Source organism: Lepidochelys olivacea, assembly GCF_965140295.1.
Source record: "Lepidochelys olivacea isolate rLepOli2 genome assembly, chromosome: 1".
In the NCBI taxonomy this organism is placed as follows: Eukaryota; Metazoa; Chordata; order Testudines; family Cheloniidae; genus Lepidochelys; species Lepidochelys olivacea.
In genome coordinates this window covers 3,982,714-4,004,474 of record NC_140411.1, presented here as the reverse complement: position 1 = coordinate 4,004,474, position 21,761 = coordinate 3,982,714, and the positions used below count along the sequence as shown (strand labels likewise).

Genomic DNA, 21,761 nt, shown 5'->3' with positions numbered 1-21,761 from the left:
TTGTGTTCCTTTTATATCTGAATGTTTCCCCTACAAAATCAAATGCCTCAGAAAAATCAGTCTATTGCATCTGCATCATTCCCCTGATCAACCAAACATACTCTCATTAAAGGATGAAAACGGGTTTATTTGACAAAACCTGTTTTCCATAAACCTTGGTGTTGACTGGTACTAATTATATTTGTCAACTTTTTTTTTAATTAATCCCATATCAGGATTTTTTTCCTCACCTTGTCAAATATTTTAAATAAACTTTCCCTTTATTTTGTTATAGTTTACATTTAACACAGAACTGTCCTCTACTTGCCATTTTTCTTTGTCTCTGCTGCTGCCTGATTGCATACCTCTGGTTCCGAATGAGGTGTGTGGTTGATCTGGGAGTTTGTAACTCAAGTTCGTAATTCTAACATACTACTGTAGATGCTGTTTAAAATCCTCATTGAATGCTAATGCACTGGAAAGTATTTCATCACCGCATGTGATAGAGCACTTGATACTGCTTCGGAAAAAAATATTTCTTGAACACATCTAACTTTTCTTCAACATTAACAAGTTTCCGTTCCCTTTGTTATGTGTTGCTTTCCCCCCTTTAATTGATGTCTGTATTTTGCCATTGAACCTTGTTTTTGTCCAAAGTTTTCTGCTTTCTTGACTGTGGAATCTTGGCTTTCTATCTAGGTAATAATCTCTTCTTAAAGAAGTCCCAATTTTCATTCCCATTTTTTGGTCTAAATTTTTCCTCCCAATCTGTTTTGTTGATAATTTGCTTCAGCTTTGGAGAACTTGTCCTTTTGAAGAACTAAACGTCTTTAGATGTTACTGGTTGGGAACTCTTCTCTGTTTGTCTATTTGAATGTAATCAGTTCCATTCTTTATTTTGTTCTCCTCTATCAAATGTCCCTTTTCTTGTTTCTTTTCTAAACTAAACAGTCCCAGACTTTTCAGTCTGTCCACATAGGGCAGCCTCCCACATTCACAGAGCCTGTCTTGGAACTCCCCTTTCTATCAGCTATGTACTTGGGTGACCAAAACTGAGCGCTTATCCAGAGCAGGTTATTCTCTGCCCCATTCCTTGGGCATCTGAACATTATCTGTTTTGCCCACTACTGTGAATGAGCAGGTGTTTTCATGGAGCTGTTAACAGTGAGGTCCAGATATTTCCCCTGGGATGTGTTCTATTTGGGATATTTGCCCCGGCACCTGTCTTGGCAAAGGTTTGGGTTTTTTCCATTCTCATGTTTTGAGCAACCGTGTTCATGGGAAAGTCACAACATCATGGACTCTCTAGCCTGGCTTTCATTGCATTAAGGAACAATGATGGATAACCAGTCGGAAATAAGGGCCAAAGATTTAGGACTGAAGGTGATTAACTGTTGCAATACACTGCAAATGGAAGTGGTGGGTTCTCCAACTCCCCATCGTCTGCTGATGCAGGCTGGATGCTTTCTTGGAAGATCTTCTTCAGGGCTTCTCCACACTGAAAGCACTACAGCGGTGCGGCCATAGCGATTCATTGTAGACATCACTTACACCGACGGCAGGGGTTCTCCCATCAGCGTAGGTAATCCACCTCCTTGAGAGATGGTAGCTAGGTAGATGGAATAATTCTTCTTTTGACCTCATGCTGGCTACACCAGGGTTAGTTTGATATAGCTACATCTCTCAGGGGTGTGGATTATTTTTGCTCTTTCAAAAAAATGAAAATGCAATGTTAAATTGCATTATCAGAGGCATAGCAGGCAAGTCACGAGAGGTGATATTACCACTCAGCTCGTTGCTTGTTAGTCCTCCTCTGAGTTCTGTGCCCACTTTTGGTCACTGCTGTATACAAAGGATGTAGAGTAACTGGAGAGGGTGCAGAGGCGAGTGACAAAGATCATCAAAGGGAGGGAGTACAAGACATATGAGCAAGCTGAAGGAACCGGGTATATTTGGTTTCTAAAAGAGTCGATTAACAGAAGACACAATAGCAGTGTTCAAATTCTTGAAACACTTCCATAAAAATGTGGAGGAAAGTTGTTAGCTCTTGTTGCAAAGCACAGGACAAGAGGCAATGGGTTCAAACTACAGCATGGCAGATTTAGATGTCATCTCAGGAAGAACTTCCTAACGTAAGAACAGTAGGACAGGGAAAAGATGCCAGGGAAGGTCATTTGATCTCCTTCCCTGGAGGTTTTCCAAAGGAAGTGGCTAACTATCTGTCTGGCATGACTAAGATAGAACAAATCCTCCATCTTGGCAAGGGTCAGATTCGATGACCCTTGCGGTCCCTTCTAACCCTATAGCTCTGTGAGTCCAAAATCCTAGTGTAGACCAAGTCTTAATCAAACAGAAGTCATGGAGCTTAATACAGGAGGAAATTTAGTGGCCTGTGTTATACAGGAGTTCAGAGTGGGTGATCTTATGGTCCCTTCTGACCTTGAACCTTATTAAACTATTGATAAAGCAAGTAGATCAGACATTCATATTTACTGTGTATCATACCACTCAAACAAGGGAACATGGAATTACACTGAAAGTCTGAACATATCACATTCAGAAAAGAAAGTTGTTTACATAATCCATATTTAGCCTGTGGAACTCCCTGCCACTGTCATTATTGGAAAGAAGAGTTTAGCTTGATGTGATTCACAAATGTATTGGCCGTTGTGGGTCATGCTGGTGTCACCAACTTCAGTTAAGGCTGTCTGACACCTTCAAGTAGGAGACCTCATTTTCTGTTCCTTATAAATTTGCCAACTTTAATCAATTTGACTGAAATTTCCCATGCTTGGTGTCTGCATCTGGCTGATTTTTTTTTTTTTAATTTTTCAAGCATAACAGTACAGGCAAATTCTTGAAATAAGTTAGGAGAGAAGATGTCTTGCCTATGTTGAAAAATTCTTATAATTGTTCCAGTGAAGAGCCCTAGCACCTCCATGTTTTCCAGCAAATAAAAAGTCAGGTAAGGGAACCCCCACCCCTATGCACCAGTTAACTACCAGAGCCCTGAAATTTAAGAGGAGGAGGACAGGGTCTGTGCATTAACACACTGCTGGCTCCCGAGGTCTTTATTCAGTTCTTCCTCCAAGGGGAGTTTTGATTCAGTGGAGCAAATTATAAGCTACAGCCTCAGAATTTGGCCTTGTATCACACATCCTCTAACACCTTTCATCCTGAAGCATCCCCTGTGCCACTGAAATGCAGCCATGTTTGGGCAAGAGGACATCAGCCATGGGGACACAGCAAAGTGGGACATTCTGTCCCATGATATTGGAGCAAGCTCATGTCCTAAGGGAAGGGCCCAAGTATGTTTCATGGCTGTGCTCAGCGGAAAAGACCACAGACTTACTCTCTCTCTCATCACGCCCATGTTGCACTGGGTTTTTTGAGCAGGTGAGCTCCTCAGCAAGAGATGGGTAGCTGTGAATTCCAAGATAGAAGCGTCTTCCCTGGGAATCCCCCTGAGATAGTCGTGTCCCACATATGTCTCACTCCAGCATCTATAGCAACATTCCCCAATGATAACTGACACCAGGATGTGCACCGTTTATAATATAGTTCTGTGGAATCCCAGTGGGGTTCACTCATCCTCCAGTGGAGAAGAGGCATTTGGATGTAAACAGGCTGGAGACAAGCCTGTCTGCTCTTCTGTGCTGTTTATACAGCTTTAGGAGTAAACGGTAATTAAGGGGTCTTCCCCAGGGAGATGAGAACTCTTGGGATCTGTGCTGAGTCAGAGAGGAATTGGCTGTCCTGCACAGACACTGCGTTCTCTCTAAAGTATCAGAGATCACTAATACTCCTCAGTAATGTTTCATTGAAGGATCTTGAAAACACTAAGCATAATGTTTTGTGTATTTGTGTATATTGAAAAATTATAGTTGATTAGTAAGAAAACTAGGGTTAATGTTAGTTCTCTATTGTGTCTGATACCCAGTACATGCCAGGGTAGCTGGGTAGATAGTAGACAGAATGATCTGTAAAAAGATGACTAAGGGGAAATATGAGCAGTTTCTGCACACACACAGAGTTGTCTCTAAAGGATCAAAGATCACTAATACTCCTCAGTAACATTTCATTGAAGGATCATGAAAACACTGAGCATAGGAAAGCGACTAGGAACATATCCCCATTATACTGATAGGTAAACTGCGGGATGGGGAGACATGACTTGGCCAACGTCACAAAGCGAATCACGACAGAACCCAGGAGTCCGGAGTTCCTTGCCGGTAACCACGGTCTCTCTGTCAGTAACTGAGGGCATGACAAGAGGGAAATGGACTCATGGTCTAGCAGGACCTCTGCCTTGTGTTGGATTGATGGACTTCTCTTCTGTGCAACCGGGAAGTGGAGTACCACTGAACCCTCTGGCATACCAATCTCAGGCCCTTTTCACATGGTGAGGCTATGACAATGTGTAATCCTCTCCAGGTCTTCCACTTACACAGCCATACACAGATGGGGATTCACCCAGCTGCCTTTCCATGAATACTTTCACTAGTCACTCATGAACCAGCAATAGTGGGGCTCCAGACAGTTCCCCCCAGCTCCATAGCATAGGACCCAGAGCTGTATCATCTTGTCCTGGTCAGAAGCTTGACCAGTGTTGTCAAGGTTACTCCCACACTCTGAACTCTAGGGTACAGATGTGGGGACCTGCATGAAAACTTCCTAAGCTTACTTTTACCAGCTTAGGTTAAAACTTCCCCAAGGTACAAATTAATTTTATCCTTTGTCCTTGGAATATCCACTGCCACCACCAAACTCTAACTGGGTTGACTGGGATATGTAGTTTGGACACGTCTTTCCCCCCAAAATCTTCCCAACCCTTGCACCCCACTTCCTGGACAAGGTTTGGTAAAAAGCCTCACCAATTTGCCTAGGTGACTACAGACCCAGACCCTTGGATCTTAAGAACAATGAACAATCCTCCCAACACTTGCACCCCCCCTTTCCTGGGGAATGTTGGATAAAAAGCCTCACCAATTTGCATAGATGACCACAGACCCAAACCCTTGGATCTGAGAACAATGAAAAAGCATTCAGTTTTCTTACAAGAAGACTTTTAATAGAGATAGAAGTAAATAGAAGTAAAGAAATCCCCCCTGTAACATCAGGATGGTAGATACCTTACAGGGTAATTAGATTCAAAACATAGAGAACCCCTCTAGGCAAAACCTTAAGTTATAAAAAGATACACAGACAGAAATAGTTATTCTATTCAGCACAATTCTTTTCTCAGCCAATTAAAGAAATCATAATCTAACGCATACCTAGCTAGACTACTTACTAAAAGTTCTAAGACTCCATTCCTGGTCTATCCCCGGCAAAGCAGCATATAGACAGACACACAGACCCTTTGTTTCTCTCCCTCCTCCCAGCTTTTGAAAGTATCTTGTCTCCTCATTGGTCATTTTGGTCAGGTGCCAGTGAGGTTACCTTCAGCTTCTTAACCATTTACAGGTGAGAGGATTTTTTTTTCTGGCCAGGAGGGATTTTAAAGGGGTTTACCCTTCCCTTTATATTTATGACACAACCCCTTTTGCAAGGCCTGCATTTGTTTGCTTTAAGAATCACGAGCCTTGAAAGAAAGAAACTGGAAACAGAGTGCACCCAAGGCGGAGCTCTGAGAAAGCTATGCTGAAGTAATCGGAGCGCCTGGGGGAGCTGGGCCTGAAACTAGCCTTAGGGCCTCGGCATGCTGCTCTCCACTCCCAGAGGGAGGGGTTAGAACAAAAGCTGCACCCCGAGAGCGGGCCTAGAAACCCAGATCCCGAGGTGTGTCTCTGTCTCAATGTGAACAGGAGCAGCAGTGGGACTGTGATAGCAAACTTAGAGCTGCTACCCAGATGCTAGGGGACTGTGAGGGGAAGGGGAGTGGGGCTGGGCAAAGAGGTGTGAACAAGATTTTCTCTTCACCCAAATGTGACTCATTCATCCCTGCCCTCGATGTTTCCCTGAGTGCTCAAGTTCCTGGACTGACCTAGCTGGGTTGCCCTGAACCAGGCAGTGCTGGTTTAGGGTCAGGGAGGAGATTTGTCTCTCCCTTAGTAAGTGCTCCCCAGAACGGCAGAGGCAAGGAGACCCTGTTCTACTGGGTTTTGTCCCATCTCTCTCTCTCTCTCTCTCTCTCTCTCTCTCTCTCTCTCTCCCCACCCCCAATGTGTGAATATAGAACCAGACCCCCTTAAGCACATTCTCAGAGATCAATCCAGACAGCACTCGGTTTGCAAGAAGGCTACGTTCCTTTGAGATTTGCCATGAAGATGCTGATGATGACTGATGGGACAAATGGCTCCCCACATAGAATCAAAGAAGAATCATAGAAGATCAGGGTTGGAAGAGACCTCAGGAGGTCATCTAATCCCATCCCCTGCGCAAAGCAAGACCAACCTCAACTAAATCATCCCAGCCAGGGCTTTGTCAAGCCAGGCCTTAAAAACCTCAAAGGATGGAGATTCCACCACCACCCTAGGTAACCCAGTCCAGTGCTTCACCACCCTTCTAATGAAATCGTGTTTCCTAATGTCCAACGCAGACCTCCCCCACTGCAACTTGAGACCATTATTCCTTGTTCTGCCACCACTGAGAACACCTTAGCTCCTTCATCTTTGGAACCCTCCTTCAGGTAGTTGAAGGCTGCTAACAAATCCCCCCTAACTCTTCTCTTCTGCAGACTAAACAAGCCCAGTTTACTCAGCCGCTCCTCAGGAGTCATGTACCTAATCAATTTTGTTGTCCTTCGCTGGACTCTCTCCTGTTTGTCCACATCCTTTTTGTAGTGGGGGGGGCCCAAAACTGGATACAATAATCCAGATGTGGTCTCATAAGTGCCGAATAGCAGGGGGAAAGCACTTCCTTCGATCTGCTGGCAATGCTCCTACCAATGCAGCCCAATATGCCGTTAGCTTCTTGGCAACACGGTCACACTGTTGACTCATATCCAAGTTCTCATCCACTAATCCCCAGGTCCTTTTCTGCAGGACTGCCACTTAACCAGTTGTGCAGTTATGCATTCTGGGGAGCACTTTCAAAGGGAAAGACAAACCCTCTCCCTGACCCCAAACCGGAAATTCCTTGTTCCCAAACTATTTCCTTCAGGGGAATCTGGTTGGATCAGTCTGGGAACCAGAACACTCAGGCAAAGACTGTGGGCAGAGGAACCATATTTGGGTGAAGAAAACATCTTTTGGACATGTACCCAGCCAGCCTCACTCCCCTTCCACTCACAGTCCCCTCGCTTCTTTGTAGCAGCTCCAGGTTTCCTGTCACAGCCCCACTCAAGCTCTTGTGGTTAGGCACCCCCCCGGTGGTTGTGTCTGAATCCTACACACTGGACCCTTGTGATTTTGAGTTGCATCAGCCTTCAGGCCCTTCCTCTGGCTCTGCATTTCTAGGCCTGCTCTCAGGGTGAAGCTTTCATTCTAGTGCCTCCCTCTGGGAGCAGAGACCTGCTCACCAAGTGCCAAGGCCAGGAGACTCCTTTTGGCTCAGTTCTCCAGACACTGCAATTGCTTCAGCACACCCTTCCCTGACCTCCACATTGGGAACACTTTGTTTCCAGTTTCTCTCTTTTGGGTCACAGGATCCTTAAATCAAAAAGACCCAGACCTTGCAAAAGGGGTTGCTAAAACAATTCCTCAACTTTAGACAGAACAAGAAATATCTGAATCTAGGCAAACTCAGTGGAATATCTGCATGTCATTCTCTGCCTCAGTATCCTCACCGCCCAGGAGCGTTATGTGGGATTTGGTGAGAGCCATCTAGAGTGTCCAGGGGCCATGTCCTGCAGCTCGTGGCTTCTTCTCAAGCTGGAGTCTGTATCTCTGCTGCAGCCATAGCCCTGCAAACAAAGAGCCCCCTCTGCAGCCCTTGTGCCTCTGTCCTGCCCCAGTTTCTTCTGGCTCATCCTCTCTGTGTGTTTTGAAAGGGCTGGACTTACACCACCTCTCTTTTTCCACTCTTCTGTGGAGGTTCCATTCCTTCCATGCCCACCCCACTGCTGAGACACTGGAGAAAACTGGCTTTATCTAGAATGCAGTTACTCCTTTCTTCTGTCTGGGCAAGATCGTGTTAGGGCTGATAGTCTTTAACAACAAACCTATTTATACAGAGATCCTCCCAGCTTATGCCTTTAGGACAGGAAGTTTGTTTATGAACAGAGGCAGGATGATTAGGATAACAAAGGGCTGGTCATTAAATTAAGTTAAGGCTTGTTAGACGATCCTAAAAGCAATATCAGCCCCCCCCCTTAAAAGATAGGAATGAAAGGTGAGAATGGAAAGAGGTAAATAGTGCTGTCTGCCAGGGGTCTATACAAGAACCAGTGCTGTTCAATATACTCATCAATGATCTTGAAAAAGGGATAAAGAGTGAGGTGGCAAAATTAGCAGATAACATAAAATTAATCAAGATTGTTAAATCCACAGCAGATAACAAAGAGCTACAAAGAGATGTCACAAAACTGGGTGATGGGGCAACACAATGGCAGATGAAATTAAGTGTTGATAAATGCAAAATAATGTACATGGCAAAATACAATGCCAACTATACAGACAAAATGATAGGGTCTAAGTTAGAAAGTAAAAAAATCTTGGAGTGATGGTGGATATTTCTCTGAAAACAACAGTGGAAATCAGAAAAGCGAACAGAATGTTGGGAAGTATTAGGAAAGGGATAGATAATGAAACAGAAAATATCACATTGCATCTATAAATCTATGACAGGTTTCAGAGTAGCAGCCGTGTTAGTCTGTATTTGCAAAAAGAAAAGGAGTACTTGTGGCACCTTAGAGACTAACCAATTTATTTGAGCACAAGCTTTCACGAGCTACAGCTCACGTCATCGGATGAATGAGCTGTAGCTCACGACAGCTTATGCTCAAATAAATTAGTTAGTCTCTAAGGTGCCACAAGTACTCCTTTTCTTTTTATAAATGTATGGTACATTTGTGCTGATTTAGCTACAACTGGAGTATTGTGTCCAGTTCTGGGTGCCAGAGTTAAGGAAAAATATGGACAAATTGAAGAGAGTCCAGAGAAAAGCAACAAGAATGATTAGGGGTCTGGAAAACTCGACCTATGAGGGAAGATTGAAAGAACTGAGTTTGTTTAGTCTAAGAAAGAAAAGACTGAGAGGGGGACAGTCTTTTGAGTAGACAATCTGGTGAGGTTCAACAAGGAGAAGCTCAGAGTCCTGCGCTTATGATGGAAGAATCCCATTCACTGCTACAGACTAGGGATCGAGTGGCTAGGCAGCAGTTCTGCAGAAAAGGACCTAAGGGTTAGCGTGGACAAGAAGCTGCGTATGAGTCAACAGTGTGCCCTTATTGCATGTAAGTCCCCACATCTGTACCCTAGAATTCAGAGTGGGGAAGGAACCTTGACAGTAGCCCTAATAAAGCATTTGGTCAGCTTCTTGAAAAAGGAATGGGCAAGTTAAGTGCCCAGTCAAGAAGCACTTAATGGACAAAGGATCTTGGAAGGCTCTAATCCACATAAGAAGTCTATTTGAAGACGTTCAAGGCAGCATTTGAACCATGGCTGCTATCTATAAGTTCTGAGTCATGCATGGATATGCGACTTGCCCATGTGACTCCAAAACTCCATCTTGGAGTTGAACTTTGCATAGGAGAGAGGAGGGGGTCTCCACCCACAAGAAAAAGTTTATTTAAACCCCTGGGAGACCCCTCCATTTGATCTTCAGCTGGCTCAAGAGACAGCCTCTCCACCCCCAAGGATATCTGAAAGAAACTGGAACAAAGGACAGTAACTACAGGGGGTGTGAGTGATTGCTGGACCCAGACTAGAAGGAGACTAGTCTGTAAAAGGAAGCTTTCTGGAACACTTCTGAGGCTGAGGTTTTAACTGTATTTAGTTTTCTTACTGTATTAGTCATAGACTTGCATGTTCTATTTTATTTTGCTTGGTAATTCATTTTGTTCTGTCTGGTACTACTTGGAATAACTGAAATCCTACTTTCTGTATTTAATAAAATCACTTTTTACTTATTAATTAACCCAGAGTATGTATTAATACCTGGGGAGGGCGGGGGAGGGGGGGAAGGGGCAAGCAGCTGTGCATATCTCTCTATCAATGTTATAGAGGGAGAACAATTTATGAGTTTACCCTGTAGAAGCTTTATACAGGGTAAAACAGAGGTATTTGGTGTTTAGACACCACTGGGAGTTAGGCACCTGAGTGTTAAAGACAGGAACACCTCTTAAGCTGCTTTCAATTAAGCTTGCAGTTTGTGGGACGTGGTTCAGAGGTGGGTCTGGGATTGCAGCAGGCTAGTGGGTCTGGCTCAAACCAGGCTGGGTACTGAAGGCCCAAGCAGCCAGAACAGGAAATCAGGGGCAGAAGTAGTCTTGGCACATCCGTTGGCAACCCCAAGGGAGTTTCTCTGATCCAACCTGTCACACCTTTCAACCCTGATATTCTATGATTCTATGATCCTGTGACATGATAACAGTTTTCAAATACCTAAAAGATTGTTACAAGGAGGAGGGAGAAAAATTATTCTCCTTAACCTCTGATAGGACAAGAAGCAACAGACTTAAATTGCAGCAAAGGAGGTTAAGTTGGATATTAGGAAAATATTCCTAACTGTCAGGGTGCTTAAGCATTGGAATAAATTGCCTAGGGAGGCTGTGGAATCTCCATGATTGGAGATTTTTATGAGCGGGTTGGACAGACACCTGTCAGGGATGTTATAAATGGTGCTGGGGACTGGACTTGATGACCTCTCGAGGTCCCTTCCAGTTCTGTGATTCTGTGATGTACATCTTGAATACTGTGCACAGATCTGGTTGCCCCATCTCAAAAAAAGATACACTGAAAGTGGCAGAGGTACAGAGAAGGACAACAGAAATGATTAGGGGTACAGAATGCCTTCTGTATGAGGAGAGATTGATATGATAGATGTTCTATAAAATCATGACAGGTGTGGAGAAATTGAATAAGGAAGTGTAATTTACTCCTCACAACACACAAACTAGGGATCACCCAATGCAATTAATCGTCAGCAGATTTAAAACAAACAAAAGAAATAATTTCTTCACAGTTTGCAATAAGAACTAGATAAGTTCATGGACAATAGATCCATCATTTTTATTAGCCAGGATGGGCAGGGATCCAACACCATGTTCTGCATGTCCATAGCATCTGTTTTCCACAACCTGGGAGTGGGGGACAGGGGTGAATCATTCGATGATTGCTTGTTCTGTTCATTTCCTCTGAAGCACATGGTATTGGCCACTGTCAGAAAACAGGATACTGGGCTAGATGGACCATTGGTTTTACCCAGTATGGTCATTCTCATGCTCATATAGACCCCAGATATATCTGCCCCCTGCTGTAATACACCAGAACCCTCTCCCCTCTTAGAGCTGAGCTGGAACCAGGAGTGGCTGACAGGGTCTCTTCATCCACAGAGTTAGTAACAAAGGAAGAATATGCATTAACATTTTAATCCTAAGCAGTGTCCCTTCAGTGAGTTGCCACAAAATGCCAGAGTATGTTAGTACCAGAGCTGAGTGTTGGATTAAAGTAATAATTAATATGTTTATGTTATGGGAAAGTGTGAGAAAGAATGGCTCAGAAGAGGCCCAGATTTGGCATGCCCATTAGAAAGAAATATGCCTGTCAGTTTACAAGGTCCGGGTTGAAAGTAGAAGCACATCCCGAAACAAAAAGTCTGTTCTAACCTGATAAGATTACCTTTAAATAGGTATATAGATATTATTATATATAATAATTAATAATTAATAATTAATAATTAATATAGATATATTAAATAGGATATAGATATTCAGGCCTGTCTGTAAAGGCCTATACTCTAAGAATTTAGGTGTATTCTTATCACTTGGCTAGTGATAGAGGTATAAAAGAAAGAATCAAAACCACTGTCTGCCAGTGTAAGGGCCTTCTCTTACTGTGACAGTCTGAGGCCCTGTGCTTAGGCTCAGGCCTTTGGCTAAGCAGCAGAGGCAGCCATAAGCTGGGAAGCGACCGGTCACATCCTCACATTCCAAACTAGTCACACTGAAATAAGGTGCTATTGGGCTGTTAGGCACTATCAGGACAGGATTGTATTCCTATCACCTCCAGAGAAAGGGAAGTGCCTAGAAAATGTAAAAGGAAACTTAGTTTGATAGCATCCTGTCTGGCAAGAACTCACTTATCAATAGCTGGGATGTGAAATCCTCACTTCTGTGTTGTTTTGTCATTATAGTTCCCACTTTGCCGTTGTTTGTCTGTATAATCTCTGTCTGGTTCTGTGATTGTTCCTGTCTGCTGTATAATTAATTTTGCTGGGTGTAAACTAATTGAGGTGGTGGGATATAATTGGTTACATAATCATGTTACAATATGTTAGGATTGGTTAGTTAAATTTCAGGAAAATGATTGGTTAAGGTATAGCTAAGCAGAACTCAAGTTTTACTATATAATCTGTAGTCAATGAGGAAGTGACTGGGTGTGGGTGTGGGTGTGGGTGGGGGTGGGCATGTGGGTGAGGGAGATGGGAACAGGGAATGGGGGTAAGAAAATTGGAATCATGTTTTGCTAAAGGGGGAAATGGGAACAGGGAATGGGAGTAAGGAAGTTGGAATCATGTTTGGCTAAGGGCAGGAATGGGAACAGGGACACAGGTGTAAGGCTCTGTGGTGTCAGAGCTGGGAAGGAGGATACTAAGGAAGGAAACTGGAATCATGCTTGCTGGAAGTTCACCCCAATAAACATTGAATTGTTTGCACCTTTGGACTTCGGGTATTGTTGCTCTCTGTTCATGCGAGAAGGACCAGGGAAGTAAGTGGGTGAAGGAATAAGCCCCCTAACATCTTGGTGCCGTGACTCGGATGCATCGCATTGGATAGGTGAGTGGCAGCCTGTAAGTCCCCCTCCCCAACAGTACGCGCAGCTGCTTGGAGGGGGTATCACGAACTCTCGTGATGGTAGTTGTGAGTTCTGGCAAGCCAGGGTAAAGGATTTTTTGGATAAATGGATAAGGGAGGACCAGGACCCATACCAGGTACAGGGGTCAACCTGGGATAAGATTAAAAAGGAAATGGAGGAAGTGTTAGGGGACCCAGAGGGATGGGGGGTGGCTGAGGAGCCCACCCTCCTTGGTACATGGGTAGTGGAAGAAGGTCCCTGCCCATGGGGACTGAATGCCTTCCAGGGAAAGGAGGCACTTCAGTCTGCTTGTGAGAGGTTTGAAGTAAGGGCAGCATTATGGGAAGCTGCCAGTAATCTTACAAGTTTGGTGCTGCTTCAGCAAGGGGTGCTGAAGGGTTGTAAATTAGTTAGGGGTAGTTAAAGATGATTTGGGACAAAAGGGTTTAAAGTCAAAAGCAGAGTTAACAGACCACCTTTAGAGACTGGATCTGAGACTTGGTCCTCGGGGAGTGGAGAAAAAAAAAGTTTCAAAGTACAACCTGCCTTTCCACACTCTTTTGTTTTTCTGAAGTTTTAATGGAGGGTACTTTGGATACTTATGTGAGATGTCAAGAAGGAAGTTTTTGTTTAATGATAAAACCCAGTTATATAAATGTAACTGTATGTGCAACTCTGTGCAGTCACATTGGATGGAAGCTTGGTAATTAAATTATCCAAGGGTGTCAGGTAGAGTGGCTACTACCACCACTACGCTTCTGTCCCCAGAAGCCTTTACAGCTATTCTGAGGGAAAATGGGCCCTTTTCCCACAGAAATGGTCTATAAGGGGCTGCTGCAGGCAGCAGGCGGAGAGAGAATCTGATCAAAATTATTTGACTACTGGGTAATGTAATCAAAATCACTAAAGGATGGAAGGGGTTTCTTTTGGAACTTAACTTGGCTGCCCCTGGTTTTGTCTAGTTGGACAAGATGGAAGTGTAATTGGGATACAGTTGTGTAAAAAAGAGTATTCACAGTGTAAGGGATGTTAGGCAAAACAGAATGTTGTGTGTGTGCGCACAGGTAAAAGAAAAGGAAAAGGGGAGGAATGATGGGAACACTGAGCCTTGGGATGGCTCTGGGGGATCAGATTGTTGCTTTGGTGGGTTCTGCATGAAAACTCTGTAGGCATGGGGGAGGCAGTTATACCTTGTGTAAAATTAATTTGGCTAATATGATGTTATATGATCGCTGTGTTTTGGAGCAGGAGATGAAAGTGGAAAGTAATCAGAACTCTGGTGGAAGTAAAATGCTTCCCTTTTAAGACAGTGTCTGAGCTGCTAACAGCTTTGGATCCAGAAGCAAGCTAGTAATCCTCTGTGTAAATGCAAATTACCTAGCTGATGGGCACAAAGGAGCTGCAAATAACAAATACATCTGGTCAGCAAACAAGCTACTAGAAGACTCAGATTATGGCCCTTCAGGAAAGGGAGGTGAAAAAAACAAGTCAAGCCTGAAAATAAGGGGGACAGGTTAACCTTAAGGGGTGTGTGTGTGTACAGTGCTAAAATCTGAAGCTGTGTCTCAGCTATTACCTGAGAATAAACTTAAAGCTTGGTACAGCAGAGAAACTATTGCAAACTTGGTCTGTTGTACAAGAGGGGAAACTGAGGTACACCATCTCATGAATTTCATAAATGACCAGTGAGTGAGGTAATCCACTAGACTGACTATAGAACAAAATAAGGACAGTCTGGAGGTAATTCTTCTGTTTTTCCTGCAAGTAGCAAGGACATTTGTAAAAGAAAGTGGTATTATTATTAAGCAATAATCTGTCCCCACCATGGGGAAGGAAATTGTTTCTTTTGTTTTTCAGACACTCTACAAGCAAGCTGGCGCCAGCGGGAAAAATAACCCAGAATACCATGGATCTATGTTTTGTGTTGTTTGTCTGTGGTGTTTGTCTTGTTGCTAGCATTGTTGTGTTTTAATGAACGGAAAACCTCATGATGTGGGTGGGGGATGGCTTCCAAAGGCTGGCCTTGGGGTGGAAGATGTGTATGGGAATGCAAATTCTCAACTAGGAGGCCAGCACCTGTGTAATAGCTACTGTGGTACCTGGAAATGGAATGGCAACTAAGGTGGCCCCCACAAGCCCTATGGAAATAATGAAAAGGGGAGGAGCTCACTGGGAATTAATGGAGGGGGTGTAAAATAGTGTAAATCAATAGAAGATGTTTGGATGTGCCCCTCTCCTATGACTATAGAGGAGCAGGATCAATGGCCTATGCAAGGGGTGGACAATTGGATGTACTGTGTATAAGGTGTTTTGCTGGGAATGTACATATTACTGGGGTTACAATTACACCAGCCCATAACCAAACTACACCCATCTACATGCTGCTATATGGACTTTTGTACCGCACTACAGCCAAATCGCTGCCCCACTGACAGACCTAACCAAAAAGAAACAGCCAAATGCTGTTCAGTGGACCGAAAAGTGTCAGAAGGCCTTTAACAAGCTTAAAGCGACACTCATGTCTGACCCTGTACTAAGGGCCCCAGACTTTGACAAACCGTTCCTAGTAACCACAGATGTGTCCGGACGTGGTGTGGGAGCAGTTTTAATGCAGAAAGGACCTGATCAAGAATTCCACCCTGTAGTGTTTCTCAGCAAAAAACTGTCTGAGAGGGAAAGCAACTGGTCAGTCACTGAAAAAGAATGTTATGCCATTGTCTACGCTCTGGAAAAGCTACGCCCATATGTTTGGGGACGGCGTTTCCACCTGCAAACCGACCATGCTGCACTAAAGTGGCTTCACACCGTCAAAGAAACTAACAAAAAACTTCTTCGGTGGAGTTTAGCTCTCTAAGATTTTGATTTCGACATCCAACACATCTCAGGAGCTTCTAACAAAGTGGCTGATGCACTCTCCCGTGAAAGTTTCCCAGAATCAACTGGTTAAAATCGTCCTTGAGATGTGGAAAATATTGTTAGTCTTTATGTACTTGGTAGTATATTTAGAGATGCATGTGTCTTATTAACTCTGTTTTCCTAGAGCTCCAGGAAGAAATCCCAGCCAGTGTTTCACCCTAGCTGAGATTTGGGGGGCGTGTCATAAATATAAAGGGAAGGGTAAACCCCTTTGAAATCCCTCCTGGCCAGGGGAAAGCTCCTCTCACCTGTAAAGGGTTAAGAAGCTAAAGGTAACCTCGCTGGCACCTGACCAAAATGACCAATGAGGAGACAAGATACTTTCAAAAGCTGGGAGGAGGGAGAGAAACAAAGGGTCTGGGTCTGTCTGTAGTCGTCTTGGCCAGGGACAGAACAGGAATGGAGTCTTAGAACTTTTAGTAAGTAATCTAGCTAGGTATGTGTTAGATTATGATTTCTTTAAATGGCTGAGAAAAGAATTGTGCTGAATAGAATAACTATTTCTGTCTGTGTATCTTTTTTGTAACTTAAGGTTTTGCCTAGAGGGGTTCTCTATGTTTTTGAATCTAATTACCCTGTAAGATATCTACCATCCTGATTTTACAGGGGGGATTTCTTTATTTCTATTTACTTCTATTTTTTATTAAAAGTCTTCTTGTAAAACACTGAATGCTTTTTCATTGTTCTCAGATCCAAGGGTTTGGGTCTGTGGTCACCTATGCAAATTGGTGAGGCTTTTTATCCAACATTTCCCAGGAAAGGGGGGGTGCAAGTGTTGGGAGGATTGTTCATTGTTCTTAAGATCCAAGGGTCTGGGTCTGTAGTCACCTAGGCAAATTGGTGAGGCTTTTTACCAAACCTTGTCCAGGAAGTGGGGTGCAAGGTTTTGAGAAGTATTTTGGGGGGAAGGACGCGTCCAAACAGCTCTTCCCCAGTAACCAGTATTAGTTTGGTGGTGGTAGCGGCCAGTCCAAGGATAACGGGTGTAATATTTTGTACCTTGGGGAAGTTTTGACCTAAGCTGGTAAAGATAAGCTTAGGAGGTTTTTCATGCAGGTCCCCACATCTGTACCCTAGAGTTCAGAGTGGGGGAGGGACCTTGACATGACGACTACAGACAGACCCAGACCCTTTGTTTCTCTCCCTCCTCCCAGCTTTTGAAAGTATCTTGTCTCCTCATTGGTCATTTTGGTCAGGTGCCAGCGAGGTTACCTTTAGCTTCTTAACCCTTTACAGGTGAGAGGAGCTTTCCCCTGGCCAGGAGGGATTTCAAAGGGGTTTACCCTTCCCTTTATATTTATGACAGGTGCACAAATGGATCTGTGAATCTTATTGCTGTGAATAAGCCAGGGCTTACTGCCTGATTCCATACCAAGTGGTCAAGCTGGTTTGGACAATATCCCATTTCTCTGTGAACATTCAATGGACTTGTGATATGGACAAAAGCATACAAAACTTGAAGGAGCAGCTTGTTGCAACTGCCAGCAACTGGACACAAGATCATGACCCCATCGAAGGAGGAGAGGCAGTATTTTGGGGGTGTCTCGGATGTTGGACCATACTGCAGTGTTCAGGACTCGGTGTTGCTGTGGATTTTGTATTGTTAACTGTACTTGTGTTACGTTGCATAGGGAGATAACCTATTAGGAATGTAATAAGCTCTCCAAACCCTGCAGTGTACTAGACAACCCGGACCCAACCTTCTCAGGCCCACTCTAATGGGAAGTCTGGAACACTAATTGGAATAGGTGTGGTATGCCCGTATGAGAGAAGGTGCAGGGCACTATACTACACACGGGGCAGTGGGACAAATGGAATATCGACACCTTCCACCTTGATGCCTGGCCCTATCAGGAAATGTGTCGCCATATGTCCTATGCTTTTCCAGGGATACCTGGGCAGGAGGATCCCAAAAGAAAAAGGAAAAAAAAAAAGGGTGGAGTGTTAGGATATAGATATTCAGGCCTGTCTGTAAAGGCCTGTACTCTAAGAATTTAGGTGTATTCTTATCACTTGGCTAGTGATAGAGGTATAAAAGAAAGAATCAAAATCACTGTCTGCTGGAGTAAGGGCCTTCTCTTACTGTGACAGTCTGAGGCCCTGTTCTTAGGCTCAGGCCTTTGGTTAAGCAGCAGAGGCAGCCATAAGCTGGAAAGCGACCGGTCACATCCTCACATTCCAAACTAGTCACACTGAAATAAGGTGCTATTGGGCTGTTAGGCTCTATCAGGACAGGATTGTATTCCTATCACCTCCAGAGAAAGGGAAGTGCCTAGAAAATGTAAAAGGAAACTTAGTTTGATAGCATCCTGTCTGGCAAGAACTCACTTATCAATAGCTGGGATGTGAAATCCTCACTTCTGTATTGTTTTGTCATTATAGTTCCCACTTTGCTGTTGTTTGTCTGTATAATCTCTGTCTGGTTCTGTGTTTGTTCCTGTCTGCTGTATAATTAATTTTGCTGGGTGTAAACTAATTGAGGTGGTGGGATATAATTGGTTACATAATCATGTTACAATATGTTAAGATTGGTTAGTTAAATTTCAGGAAAATGATTGGTTAAGGTATAGCTAAGCAGAACTCAAGTTTTACTATATAATCTGTAGTCAATGAGGAAGTGACTGGGGTGTGGGAGGGGGTGGGTGTGTGAGATGGGAACAGGGAATGGGGGTAAGAAAATTGGAATCATGTTTTGCTAAAGGGGGAAATGGGAACAGGGAATGGGAGTAAGGAAGTTGGAATCATGCTTGGCTAAGGGCAGGAATGGGAACAGGGACATAGGTGTAAGGCTCTGTGGTGTCAGAGCTGGGAAGGAGGATACTAAGGAAGGAAACTGGAATCATGCTTGCTGGAAGTTCACCCCAATAAACATTGAATTGTTTGCACCTTTGGACTTCGGGTATTGTTGCTCTCTGTTCATGTGAGAAGGACCAGGGAAGTAAGTGGGTGAAGGAATAAGCCCCCTAACAGACAGCTGCTGTTACAACTGTTTTCCTCAACTCAGGAATAAGATCTGTTAACCCCACTCTTGCATTTTTTTTATCTTGCTTCTTTTCTTTTTAAAGGTAACAAGTGATATGAACAGATTAATTGAAGTCTGTCATGCCTCAGTGATTTTAGAATGGTTATGATAATGAATTGATAATAAAATGTAGATGTGATCAAAAGAAAATATTAAGTGTGATTGTGGTTGTATGTTTGGATGGGTAATAAAACCCATCCAAACATACAACCACAATCACACTTGGGTTGAGGTGCCAGCCTTAGAATCGTAATAAATGACACTGCATCTGGAGGAAGAAAAACAACTACCCTCCGAGAGGACCATTTGGCCGAAGAATGCGCTGGGCGATATAACCCGATAACCCTGAGGGTACACCGGAATCCAGCCCCATCTGCCCCAAGAACAGGGGGACCAAAGAAACAAAGATCAAAATAACAACAAACTATCATTCCTGTGCCATCTACGTGATTGTGTATCACTTCAAATCTGAGAACAGCATGACGAGGCAAACCAATAGACTTGTATGAGGATGGAACCCTGTAAAGACAGACCCAAAAGACTGAGGAATTTGGATCTGGTTTTGCAAACAACTTCCAGTATCATCGGATGCGCATGTGACAAGGCCTGACTCCATCCTCGTCTCCAGGCCACCTGGCCATTGACTTGGCACGAGCACTGCTAGGCTGGTAACTATAACAACAACCTGGCAGAACTTGTCTGTGTGTGAATGAATGTGTGAGTGAATAGAATGTTATAGCTATAACTGATTGCTTACTCTGATTCTTTCTGTATTCAGAATAAAAGTGGCATATTGCCTTATCCCCTGAAAAAGATCCTGCTGGTTTTCATTTTCAAAGTATCACATGAGTGGGTCTAATATTTACTTTTTATATATATATATATATATATATATATATATATATATATATATATATATATATATATATATATAAATTAGATAAAGTGCTCCTGTCAGCTCTTTGCTAAGTTATCTGCCAAAAAAATTAGAGTTCCGAGAGCCTAAGTAGCCCCTTGAATTGAGGTTAAAGATGTCACCCCTACCAAAATCTGAAATGGCGTGCTTGCAGCTGGTGGGGAGGGACATGGAGATCATCCAGAGAGTGACAGGGGAACAGGAGGAGCAAGTGACAGCAGCATGGCCTTTGGGGGGCGGGGAAGAGGCAGAGCAGGGGTAGGGCCTTGGTGGAAGATGTGAGGCAAGGAGTGGGGCCTTGGTGGTCAAGTTAAAAGCAATTTGAATGGTGTCAGCTCAGTGAGTTGTACACAGACCAGTTCCCCAGTTTGTCATGCTAAGCCAACACAGTATGGTCAAGAAAGGGTTTAATGCCTCTCAGACTGTCCTGTATGTGATCCAGGGAAGAGTGCCCAACACCATGTTACAAGCCAGCTCAGTGCAGAGCTCGGTCTGAGAGCCAGAGCACTAGGAGAAAAATTTAGGTCCCTTTATGCGTAAAGAGCCGGAGCACCCTGTCCCGGATCTGTTTCGTCCTCACACCAAAAATGATGGGATTTAGCATGGGGGGTACCAGCAGGCACACATTACCAAAGAGAATGTGGAAATGCAGGGCCACATTGTGGCCAAACCGATATGTGAGGATAGTGAAGAGACCTGGGATGTAAAAGGCTAAAATGGCAATGAGGTGGGAGCCACAGGTCAAAAAAGTCTTCAGCCGGGCGTCCTTTGTGGGGAGGCTGAAGATGGCCCTGAGGATCTGGGTATAGGACACAGCTATAAAAACCATATCTAGACAAATGGTTGAGCTTGCCACAATGAGGCCGTAGTAATTATTGATACGGGTGTCAGCACAGGCCAGATTCACCATGGCTATGTGCTCGCAGCATGTGTGGGGGATGATGTTGGTTCTGCAATATGGCAACTGCCTTGCAAGCAAGGGACAGGGCAGTGCAAGCGTGCTGCCACGCAAAACCACAGCCAGGCCAATCTTGGCCACAGTTGGGTTTCTCAGGGTGGTGGAGTGTCTCAGTGGATCGCAGATGGCCACGTAGCGATCAAAAGCCATAGCTATGAAGATCCCAGACTCTATTGCAAAGAAGCAATGAATGAAGAACATCTGGGTGAGACAGGCATTGAAATCGATCTCCCTGGAATTGAACCAGAAGATGCTCATCATTTTGGGAACTGTGCTTGTGCACAGGACCAGGTCGGTGACGGCCAGCATGCAGAGGAAATAGTACATGGGCCCATGGAGGCTTGGCTCTGTCTTCACGATGAACAGGATGGTGAAGTTCCCCAAGATGGCTATGATGTACATGGTGCAGAAGGGGATGGAGAGCCAGATATGGGTGGCCTCCAGGCCAGGAACGCCCAGCAGGATGAAGGTGGAGGGGTTGGTGAAGTCGGTTGTGTTGGAATCTGACATGGAGTAGGGGGAGAAAGTGTCCAACTCTGAGGCAGAACAGTGTCTCCTGCGTGTACCGTATATTCCCCTGTCTTCCTGTAGGTGCCCAGGGTCTAGGGTGAAGGTCACAGGACAAATGCCTGGATGGAGAGACAATGTTAATATGAGACACAACATGCACAGCTGGAGGATGTTCTCATGGGTGAAATAGTTTGCCCAGTCTTCACAAACAGAGAAATGCCATTTTCATTATTGAGATAAATGAATTATGAAAAACTTTAACCCTACAAATGCCAATTCCATTTTTATGGTGCTCCATGCATCAATCTTCCTACACGTTGTGTTGAGGGAAACCTGAAAAGGCACCAGCAGGAAATACAGGTGTGAAAATGCTATGAAAGCCAGGCTACAGGGTCCATGCTGTAGGGACTTGCCCGTGCACCCAGTTGCTCAAAACCTGAGAGTGGAAAAAACCCAAACCTTTGCCAAGACAGGTGCCAGGGGCAAATATCCCAAATAGAACATACCACAGGGAAAATACCTGGGCCTCATGTTAGCAGCACCATGAAAACACCTGCTCAT

The 21,761-nt window shown here is 44.1% G+C and overlaps 1 protein-coding gene across 1 annotated transcript; it reads right to left on the bottom strand.

The window, feature by feature from the left end:
* Nucleotides 1-20,252: 20,252 nt before the first annotated feature.
* On the bottom strand, nt 20,253-21,200 carry LOC311515937 (olfactory receptor 52E4-like; the record flags this gene model as incomplete). Its single annotated transcript, XM_084619467.1, has 1 exon — nt 20,253-21,200. The coding sequence occupies one exon, from the start codon at nt 21,198-21,200 to the stop codon at nt 20,253-20,255; it is 948 nt and encodes a 315-aa protein (XP_084475593.1).
* Between the last annotated feature and the right edge of the window lie 561 nt (nt 21,201-21,761).